The 11,481-nt window shown below is 40.9% G+C and overlaps 1 protein-coding gene and 1 long non-coding RNA gene across 2 annotated transcripts in view; both read right to left on the bottom strand.

The window, feature by feature from the left end:
• LOC119316105 (skin secretory protein xP2-like) overlaps positions 1-2,945 on the bottom strand; it is a 26,565-nt gene extending 23,620 nt beyond the window's left edge. Inside the window, exon 1 of the mRNA XM_037590469.1 lies at positions 2,712-2,945. Within this exon, the coding sequence (XP_037446366.1) occupies positions 2,712-2,945 (234 nt within the window). The remainder of the gene's footprint in view (positions 1-2,711) is intronic.
• A 1,180-nt stretch (positions 2,946-4,125) lies between these two features.
• On the bottom strand, positions 4,126-7,363 carry LOC119314562. Its single transcript, XR_005152354.1, has 4 exons — positions 7,262-7,363; positions 6,314-6,370; positions 5,125-5,174; positions 4,126-4,245 (listed from the first exon to the last, which is right to left on the bottom strand). It is a non-coding gene; the product is annotated as an uncharacterized LOC119314562 (long non-coding RNA).
• Positions 7,364-11,481: the final 4,118 nt, after the last annotated feature.

Raw genomic sequence — 11,481 nt, 5'->3', positions numbered from 1 at the left:
GGTCAGGGTGGGCCGCGCGCCCCCTCCCCCTCTGGTCCGAATTGGACTAGGAGAAGGGGGGCGGCGCCCCCCTTTCCTTCTCCCTCTCCCCCTTCCTTTCCCCATCCTAGTAGGAGTAGGAAAGAGGGGAGTCCTACTCCTACTAGGAGGAGGACTCCTCCTCCTTGGCGCGCCCTAGGGCCGGCCGGCCTCCCCCTTGCTCCTTTATATACGGGGGCAGGGGGGCACCTCTAGACACACAAGTTGATCCTCGTGATCGTTTTCTTAGCCGTGTGCAGTGCCCCCTTCCACCATACTCCTCGACAATATTGTAGCGCTGCTTAGGCGAAGCCCTGCGACGGTAGAACATCAAGATCGTCACCTCGCCGTCGTGCTGACGGAACTCTTCCCTGACACTTTGCTGCATTGGAGTCCGGGGATCGTCATCGAGCTGAACATGTGCTAAAACTCGGAGGTGTCGTAGTTTCGGTGCTTGATCGGTCGGACCGTGAAGACGTACGACTACATCAACCGTGTTGTCATAACGCTTCCGCTTTCGGTCTACGAGGGTACGTAGACAACACTCTCCCCACTCATTGCTATGCATCACCATGATCTTGCGTGTGCGTAGGAAATTTTTTGAAATTACTATGTTCCTCAACAGGAGGTGGGTCGAGGAGGGCACAACCCACCAGGGCATGCCCAGGTGGGTTATGCCCACCTGGTGGGCCCCCCTCTGGTAGTTATTTGCTCCGCTAATTCTTATATATTCCATAAAAATTCTCCGTGAAGTTTCAGCTCATTTGGAGTTGTGCAGAATAGGTAGCCTGACATAGTCTTTTCAGCTCCAGAATTCCAGCTGTCGGTATTCTCCCTCTTTGTGTGAACCTTGCATATTATGAGATAAAAGGCATTAGAATTGCTCCAAAAAGTATTATTATGCATAAAAACATCATAAATAATAATAGGAAAACATGATGCAAAATGGACGTATCAACTCCCGCAAGCTTAGACCTCGCTTGTCCTCAAGCGAAAACCGAAATCGAAAAATAAATCCACATGCTTAAAGAGAGAGGTGTCGATAAAAACAAAATACGGACATAGAAGCATCATGTATATTATTATAACAGCAACAAACTTTATCATAGAACTTTTATCACATAATGTTTATCATAAACTTCTCATGAATAAGTAATAATTCATCACAACATCGAAGTATAAAGCATAAACTCTATTGAAAATCAACAAACTATGTTCTCACTCAACTTTGCAACTACAATTCATCATGTTTTCAGGAAGGGTCACGTATCGGAGCCTTTTGGCAAGTCCACATACTCAACCATCATATAGTCTTCTATGATTTCTAACACTCACCGCATACACATGAGCAAAAAGTTTCAACCGGACACATAAGAAGATAGGGGCTTATAGTTTCGCCTCCCAACGTATTCACCTCAAGGGTGGTGTCAACAATAATAACTCATGCCACCCATATCCAGCTGGATATATGTGCCTAGATCTTTCCGCACCACAAGGTGCTTGCAAAAAGAGAAAATAAAAAGGAATAGAGAGAAATACTTTGACTCTTGCATAAAAATAAATACATAAAAGTAAAAGATAGGACCTTCGCAGAGGGAAGCAGAGGTTGCCATGCGCTTTTTGGTTGTATGCTCAATCTCTTAGTGCAAAAGAACGTCACGTTATATTGCCCCTTATGATAGCAACCTTTATTGCATGCCGCCTTTATTATTTTGCTATCACAAGTTCATACAACGCTCAATTTTCTCTTACACTAAATGATCTAACACATTTAGAAGCAAATTTTATTGCCTTATTGCACCAATGACAACTTACTTGAAGGATCTTACTCAATCCATAGGTAGGTATTGTGGCTCTCAAAACAAGATTTGGTTTAAGGGTTTTGGATACACAAGTAGTATCTCTACTTAGTGCGGAATTTTGGCTAGCAAAGATAGGAGCAAGCACCACATGTTAAAGGATCTATGACAATATAACTTCTATGTGAATATGAACAAACATAAATCATCACGTTGTCTTCCTTGTCCAACGTCAACAATTTTGGCATATAATATTTTGATGGGGGATCACAATCATAAAAGATGTCCAAGATAGTGTATTTGCATGTGAATCTTCTCTTCCCTTATTAATTCTTTCATGAATTGCATTATTGACCAATGCTATGTTTGTAAATCTCCAATAAATTTTTCTACTTATACTCTTCCTTATGTGATGTCATTACTTACCATAAGATTAGCATATGGTCTTTTCATTTATTTCCTTTCTTTTTATTGAACATGAAAGTGAAGAGAGCAAAACTCAAACTAAACTCTATTATATATCTGGCACACGATTACAAGGATAGATCACTAAGTAAGCACTCAAAAACAAAGGATCGAACTAACTTTTATTGAACTAAAGCAAAAGATAACTAAGGATAGAACTAAGGTAAGTAAAAGCAAAAGATAATGGAGGTGATACGATACAGGGAACCTCCCCCAAGCTTGGCACAAGCCAAGGGGAGTGCCCATACCCGATACTCAAGTCTCCTTTGGTGATGAAGAAGAAGGTGGTGGTGATGAAGTAGTGGAGGATTCGTCCTTCTCTTCTAGGCTCAAAAGATACTACAATCTTCGGATGACGCTCTGATGGGTAATGATGTGCTCTTGCAATAAAATAATTTCATGAGTGAGATATTTGTTTTGAACACGAACCATTTCGATGATCCTAAAGGCCTCAATCTCAGTGGGAGTGAGGTATTCATAGTATGGTTGGAGGACATCTTCTTCTTTCTCCACGGGCAAGGCCGGCTCTACTGCCGGAGTTTGATCTCCGACAACTTCCTTGCTCTTGTCCTCCTTGAAAATTTCTTCGAGCTCTTCTCTCTTCAATTCAATCCTCATCAACCAAGCATCCTCTTCTACGTTGTTGGTGGGGGACGAGGACATGGTGCCTGGCCTGACAGATCTGACAGAAAATTGCAAGAAAAGAAAACAGAAGATTTCTCCATGATACGATGGTCAATAGGTTCGGGAGGTATATAAAGATTTTTTTACCTTGGGAAACAAGTAGACGGAAGAAAAAGGAGTCCGAAAGGTACCCGAGGTGGGCACAACCTGCCAGGCGCTGATACGTCTCCAACGTATCTATAATTTTTTATTGTTCCATACTGTTTTATTATCAATCTTGGATGTTTTATAATCATTTTATATCATTTTTTGGTACTAACCTATTGACATAGTGCCAAGTGCCAAGTGCTATTTTTTCCATGTTTTTTACATCGCAGAAAATCAATACCAAACGGAGTCCAAATGCCACAAAACTCCACGATGATTTTTTATGGGCCAGATGGAAGATGTTGGGACCTAGTTGCACCTGGGGGGAGTCCTGAGGAGGGGACAACCCATCAGGGCGCGCCAGGAGGCCCAGGCGCGCCCTGGTGGGTTGTGCCCACCTCGGGTGCCCCCGGACCGCCTCTTTGCTCTATAAACACCCCAAAAATACCAGAACCCTAGAAGCGTTGGCGAAATTTCATCCAGCCGCCGCAGAGTCCAGAACCACCAGATCCAATCTAGACACCATCTCGGATGGGGATCACCACCTCCATTGGTGCCTCTCCGATGATGCGTGAGTAGTTCTTTGTAGACCTTCCACTACTAGGAAAAAGGCTACTAGCAGCGTGGGTAAAATGGCTACTAGCAGTGCGGGTACCCGCGCTACTAGTATCGTGCTACAGCTAATAGTTAGTAGTAGCGCGGGTAAACCCGCGCTACTACTAACATTTTACTAGTAGCGCGGATGTCACCCGCGCTACTACTAACGGAATAGTAGTAGCGCATCTATAGTACCACACGCTGCTAGTATCCTGAATACTACTAGCACTCCATTTCACCCCCACACTACTACTAACTAATTAGGAATTAAAAAAATAAAATCCATCAATTCCATTTTATGCATACAATTCTAACAGCTAAAACAAGCCCAGATTTGTAATAAACTAGCAGCATTACACATCATTCCAAATCAAAGATTTATAGTAAACCAGGAGCATTAGAGCATATCCATACATCTACACTTATTGCCTAGTCACTTATTCCCAGCTAGTACAAACACAGTTGGAAGCAAATAAAAATGCATAAAAACACCAAACAGTGGCATTCTATCCCTCCAAATGATTTGCTCCCTCTCCATCCTTGCAATCATCTTCTTCTCCCTTATGTGCTTCTCCCATTTATGAATCCAAGATTTCTGTAAAGAGCAAAGAACAAATAAAATTAATTTTCAGCAGACATATATTTCCTTGCATGTTGTGATGTACAGTAGCTACGGGAATAAATATACGAAAACAAAAAAAGTGAGTGATTTCTATTAACAAGAGATCGCCTATGTAATAGCTACAAACAAATAAAATTAACATCTAGATAATATATATTGCCAACCAAGCTTAGATGAACTATATATTGCCAGGTAATAGGACATATCTAATTTTCACATTAATTGCCTTTAGTTTTCTTCAAAACTAAATATACTTAAACTTAGATCATTTCATATAGATGTTCAAAGGATAATACGGCTAAAAGAATCCAATTTTTTTTTTTGAAGTAGTTTAAAAGGAAAGCATTAACACATAATAGAAATGATTATCTGCCATAGGGTGATGCTGGACAGCTAAAAAGCTCACAACCTATCAGATCAATTGCTTGATAGGACAGCACAAATCTTATAGGATGATTTTCCAAAACGAAAGCAGACCAACAAGGACAAACAATGGCCAATCAAATCACTTGTTGTGAACTATAAGAACATTATTTCACCTCCTCATATGGTACTACTAAACTTGCAATGAACATCGACACTGAATTAAGTTGCAGCCCCCCCTCAACAAGTGTGAGTTGTAATTAATTGACTACAGCAGCATTGGTAGTATCAACAAAATAAAACAGCAGCACTGGTAGCAACACTATCAACGCCATCCCTTCAAGCAGAATAACTAGGAAAACACCGTGATCCCTGAAGGAGAACTTCCATATCGTTTGTGTTCAACAACTAATTCTATGTGTTTCATTGGTATCCAAATAATGTATTATATTTTTATTCTATCTGTATATACCAGGATAGCAGGGTTACCTTTGCTTCCTTAACAGGAATGTGCAAGGAAAGAAGTGAAGTTGTTGCGTCTGCATTCAGTAAATGAGATAAAAGTTGAGACTCTTGATAGCCAATATCCATTCTTACTTGTAATATTACAGATACAGAACTGACAAATGATCTTCATATTAAGCAGATACCACTTTCTAAGGTGCAAACATCTAAGGAAACTTAGTTGGTGCTAATCGTGGAAGCGATCAACAACTGTTTATCTTCCTACATCAATTTGGACAGTTAACAGTAAGCAAAGATAGCATTATAATCCCAGCCAACTATGTATATAACTAGAAAAAAATGATGAAAACAAGAAGACTGTCCAACCAATTGACTACAATTATTGAGGATCTGCATGGAGAGTGCTAGTATTAAAATCGGGCTTGCAATCTAGGCTCGATCGAAACTGAAACTGAAATCGGCCTTGCAATCTAGCCTCCTCCACCTTTCACAGCGGTGGAGCAAACTGAAACCGAAATCGGCCTTGCAATCTACTACAAACCCTCTACAAAATTCGTATTGAAACTTTTTTTTAAAACAGCCTCTACAAGGCCGTAAACTGGCATACGAAAACAATGCGCTCAGGATCCTAACTTTCGGGACAGCAAACTAAAACGATGGCTGCTCTCAAACCATTCATCCAAACGATGCAAATAAATACTCTACGGAAAGCTTGAAACTTGCTTTACAAATTTCATATAGAGGCAACTCGAAATTCTGAGAATAACTAACTCGTTTTTCACCTAGAAGCTGGCTGTCCAGATTTGACAGTGCAGTTTTTAACTGAACCAGATTCAGTTTACAGCCAGAGATACCCAACGCTCTAGATTTTTGCTAGAAGGCAATCAACACCTCGCAACATCATGGATGGGCTATATCCCTAACTAATTTGGCTAAGCAAAGGAACTAACATAGAGAAGGTCCGACCAGGCACCAAAACCAAATAAGTATAAGCACTGAAATCACCAACGAATTTGCAAATTGGTTCAGGAATCCATCTCCAATTATCAAATCTAATTCTAATCTATGAGCTGCTGCCACAGATCCCTAGTTCTTACCTAGCCAGCACCATAGAGAAGAGGGCTGATGCGAATGAGGGTTAGCTGTTGCAAATGTTACAACTTGCATCATCATCATCACGGCCAAATGATAGAGAAGTGAGATGGATCCATACTCTTGGTCTGGGGAGTCCCACTGACCACCCATGTGTTTGCGGCGATGGACGCTTGCACTGCATCGACAGACCCAAGCATTTATAAGCAACTAAAGCATGGTGCAAATAAAATCGTCTGATCCAAGCATTAACACAAGTTACTCTTGTTACTATAGTTCAGTTCAGTACTATATGGGTTCAGTACCATGCCTACAATCAGACGCAAGCTTCAGTGCAGTCAAAGTATAATTACAAAGAGGAGCAAGAATCAAACTTTTTATACTCGTGGGCTCGTGGCACAAGCTTTAGTTCAATAAAGAGCATAACACAAGCTACACTACAGAGTACAAAGTATAAACACAAGCTTCAGTACAGTGCAGAGGACAACACCAACTACACTTTACAAAGAGAAGAAAAATTGAAACTATATTGTACTCCCTACATGTTTTCCATCTCTGCATAAGCTGCAAAGGACAACACCAACTACACTTTACAATCTGCAAAAGTCTTTTTATTTTGGTCAGTTCGTTCGCATAAATACTTCTCTTTCTCTATCAAAGGGGAGGCACAAGCACAGCCAGCCCCCAAATGCTCTTTTCTTTAATTTCCGCCCTAAAACTTTCTTTCTGTATCACAGGATTAATTTCTGGACCAGTCTACTAAACAAAATTTTTTTCTAGATGTCTACTGCAGTTTATGAAGAAACAATAATGGGTTCAGGGGAGGCACAACTGCACAAGCACAGCCTGCCCCCAAATGCTCTATTCTTTAATTCTCCCCCCTAAAAATTCCCACCCATGGGTTAGCATCAAGATATACCTTCTAATCCAGTCGGTCGCCTTTGGATTAGGATTTATCGCGGACTCCGCTGGAGCGCTCTCGGCAATGCACTGAAGTACTGAATTTACGAGGCCTCCGAAGTACTGAACCAACTCCAACTTACTTCATGCCGAGAAAAATTTACAGTACCTTATCCTATCTTGGCGAGCTGCACGCTGTCGACGGTGAAGGGCAGGTTGCCAACGAAGACCTTGAGGTCCTCGGAGTACTCGGTCGCGGAGTCGCCTCCGCCCTCGCCCTCGCTCTGCTCTTCCTCGGCGTCCTCCGTCTCGAACTCGGACGACACGGCAACGGCCACGGGCAGCAGGAGCCGCCTCCGCGGCACCAGCAGCACCGACATGGCGCGCAGCGGGCCGCAGGTGAAGGAGGCGGCGGCGGCAGGCCTGGCGGCGGAGGGGAGCGGGATGAAGTGGTGCGAGAGCGCAGTGGAGAAGAGGGTGGCCGTGTAGGAACTGGAGGGGTTGTGCGCGGCCGGTGCTCGCCGAAACCGGCCGGCGTGGGTGGTGGCGGCGGCGAGGAGATCGTGGGGAGAGGAGCCGATGTGGGGTGGACCAAGGAACAGGTGAGTTTGTGAGAGAGTTTTTTTAGGGATTATATATATAGAGAGAGAATGGTGGGGTGGGAGTGGATCGGGCCGGCGTGGAAACGCTTAGTAATAGCGTGGGGTCTTACCAGCACTATAGCTACTTACGTAGTAGTAGCGCAGGTTTTATACCACTCGCTACTATTATGGCCTGTCCCGGGGGCACCACTTAGTAGCAGCGCGGGTTTATACCCCTCGCTACTACTATCAACTTAGTAGTAGCACGGTTTTTATACCCCTCGCTACTACTAATTAGTAGCAGCGCCCCCTTTTATACCGCGCTACTGATAAACTTCTGTGTATAAGGTTTTCTCTAGTAGTGTTCGGGTCCGTAGTTAGTAGCTAGATGGCCTTCTCTCACTCGCTGAATTCTCAATACAATGGTCTCTTGGAGATCCATATGATGTAACTCTTTTTGCGGTGTGTTTGTTGAGATCTGATGAACTTTGAGTTTATAATCAGTCATATCTTTTTATATCCATGAAAGTTATTTGAGTTTCTTTGATCTCTTATATGTATGATCTCTTATAGCCTCATAATGCTTCTCCGATATTTGGGTTTTGTTTGGCCAACTTGATCTATTTATCTTGCAATGCGAAGAGGTGCCCGGTAGTGGGTTCGATCTTACGGTGCTTGTTGATCCCAGTGGCAGAAAGGGAAACAACACATATGTATCGTTGCTACTAAGAATAAAAAGATGGGATCTATATCTATGCAATAGATAAATGGATCTTGTCTACATCATCTCATCGTTTTTATTGCATTACTCCGTTTTTCCATGAACTTAATACACTAGATGCATGTTGGATAGCGGTCGATGTGTGGAGTAATAGTAGTAGATGCAGGCAGGAGTCGGTCTACTAATATTGGATGTGATGCCTATGTAATGATCATTTCCTGAATATCGTCATAATTATTTGAGGTTCTATCAATTGCCCAACAGTAATTGTTTACCCACTGTTTGCTATCTTTCTCAAGAGAAGCCACTAGTGAAACCTACGGCCGCTTCTTTCTCATATATTTGCTTGCGATCTACTATTCCTTTGCATTTTTATTCAGATCTATTAAACCAAAAATACAAAAATACTTTGATGCACTTTATTTTATTTGCGATCTATTATTCCATCTACTACAAATTTCTGGCATCGTTACCCGAAAGGGCATGACAACACCTTTAACACGTCGGGTTGTGAGGTGTTGTTATTTGTGTGCAGGTGTTGTTTATGTTGTGTTGCTTGGTTCTACTACTGGTTCGATAAACTTGGTTTCTTCACTGAGGGAAACAACTACCATCGCTGTGCTGCATCATCCCTTCCTCTTTGGGGAAATACCGACATAGTCCTAGCAGACAGGAGCTTTTCTGGCGCTATAGTCAAAGAGCGATCAGGTGCGCCCTGGTGTCTTGTGCCCACCAGGGGTGCCTTCCTGGTTGTTTCTTATTTTCCTAATTTTTAACATATTCCAAAACTGACAAAAAATATTTTTGCGGATTTTTCGGAATCCATTTACTTACTGTATCACGTACCTCCTCTTTTTTCACGATTCAGGAGTGTTCTGGAAGGTTTCCTTTATGTGTTATTCCGGTGTCATAGTTTGGATAACATTGCTTTCAACATTAATAGGCATACCTGAGATATAATGTTTTATTCTTTGCCCATTGACAACCTTCAGGTTAGTACCCTCGGCATTATTTATTTTGATAGCTCCAGACCGATAAACCTCCTCGATAATATAAGGTCCTTCCTATCTGGAGACAAGTTTTCCTGCAAAGAATCTAAAACGAGAGTTGTAGAAAAGAACATATTCTCCAACTTTGAACTCACGCTTTTGGATTGTTTTATCATGCCATCTTTTAACTTTTTCTTTAAATAACTTGGCATTTCCATAAACTTGGGTTCTCCATTCATCTAGTGAGCTAATATCAAATAGCCTCTTTTCACCGACAAGTTTGAAATCATAGTTGAGTTCTTTAATTGCCCAATATGCTTTATGTTCTAACTCAAGAGGCAAATGACAAGCTTTTCCATAAACCATTTTCTAATGAGACATACCCATAGGATTTTTATATGTTGTTCTATAAGCCCAAAGTGCATCATCTAATTTCTTAGACCCATTCTCTCGGGACCTATTGACAGTTTTTTTGTAATATTAACTTTATTTCTCTATTGCCAAGTTCAACTTGACCACTAGACTGAGGATGATATGGAGATGATATTCTATGGTTAACATCATACTTAGCGAGCATTTTACGGAAAGCACCGTGAATAAAGTGTGAACCACCATCAGTCATTAAATATCTAGGGACTCCAAACCTTGGGAAAATAACTTCATTAAGCATTTTAATAGAGGTGTTGTGATCAGCACTACTAGTTGGAATAGCTTCTACCCACTTAGTAACATAATCAACGGCAACCAAAATATGTGTATACCCATTAGAGGAAGGAAAAGGTCCCATGTAGTCAAAACCCAAACATCAAATGGTTCAACAGCAAGTGAATAATTCATAGGCATTTACTAACGCTTACCAATATTAACAATTCTTGGACATTCATCACAAGATAAAACAAACTTACGGGCATCCTTGAAGAGAGTAGGCCAATAAAATCCAGATTGCTATACCTTGTGAGCAGTTCTGTCTCCCGCATGATGCCCTCCATAAGCTTCGGAGTGACATTTCCGTAGGATTTATCACTGTTCATGCTCGGGTACACACTGTCTAATAATACCATCTACTCCTTTATAAAGATGTAGGTCATCCCAAAAGTAATGTCTTAAATCATAGAAGAATTTTTTCTTTTGTTGGTATGTGAAGCTAGGTGGTATATATTTAGCAACAATGTAATTAGCATGGTCAACATACCAAGGAGTGTTATGAGAAACATCTATTGCAGCTAATTGCTCATTAGGAAAACTATCATTAATAGTTTGTGGGTCATCAAGAATATTTTCTAACCTAGACAAGTTATCAGCTACGGGGTTCTCAGCTCCTTTTCTATCAGTGCTATGTATGTCAAATTCTTGTATCAAGAGAACCCACCTATTTAATGAGTCTAGGTTTAGCATCTTTCTTTTCCATAAGATATTTTATAGCAGCATGATCAGTGTGAATAATCACTTTAGAATCAACAATGTAAGATCTGAATTTATCACAAGCAAACACCACTGCTAAAAAAATATTTTTCAATAGTAGCATAATTTCTTTGGGCACTGTCTAGAGTTTTACTAGCATAATGAATAACATTTAATTTCTTATCAACTCTTTTTCCTAGAACAACACCAATAGCATAATCACTAGCATCACACATAATTTCAAAACACAAGTTCCAATCAGGTGGTTGAACAATAGGTGCAGAAATTAAGGCTTTCTTAAGTGTTTCAAAGGCTTCTACACAATCATCATCAAAAACAAATGGAACATCCTTTTGTAAAAGATTTGTAAGAGGCCTAGAAATTTTATAGAAGTCTTTAATAAATCTCCTATAGAAACTAGCATGACCGAGGAAACTACGAATACCTTTGATATCTTTAGGACATGGCATTTTCTCAATTGCATCAACTTTAGCTTTATCCACCTCAATACCTCGTTCAGAAATTTTATGTCCCAAGACAATACCTTCATTAACCATAAAGTGACACTTCTCCCAATTCAAGACAAGATTAGTTTGCTCGCATCTCTGCAAAACTCGACCAAGGTTGCTTAAGTAATCATCAAAAGAAGTTCTGTAAACAGAAAAATCATCCATGAAAACCTCAACAATCTTTTCAC

Source organism: Triticum dicoccoides, chromosome 6A (assembly GCF_002162155.2).
Source record: "Triticum dicoccoides isolate Atlit2015 ecotype Zavitan chromosome 6A, WEW_v2.0, whole genome shotgun sequence".
Taxonomy (NCBI): Eukaryota; Viridiplantae; Streptophyta; class Magnoliopsida; order Poales; family Poaceae; genus Triticum; species Triticum dicoccoides.
Note: the sequence above shows the minus strand (reverse complement) of the source record. Positions and strands in the feature narration are given on the sequence as shown.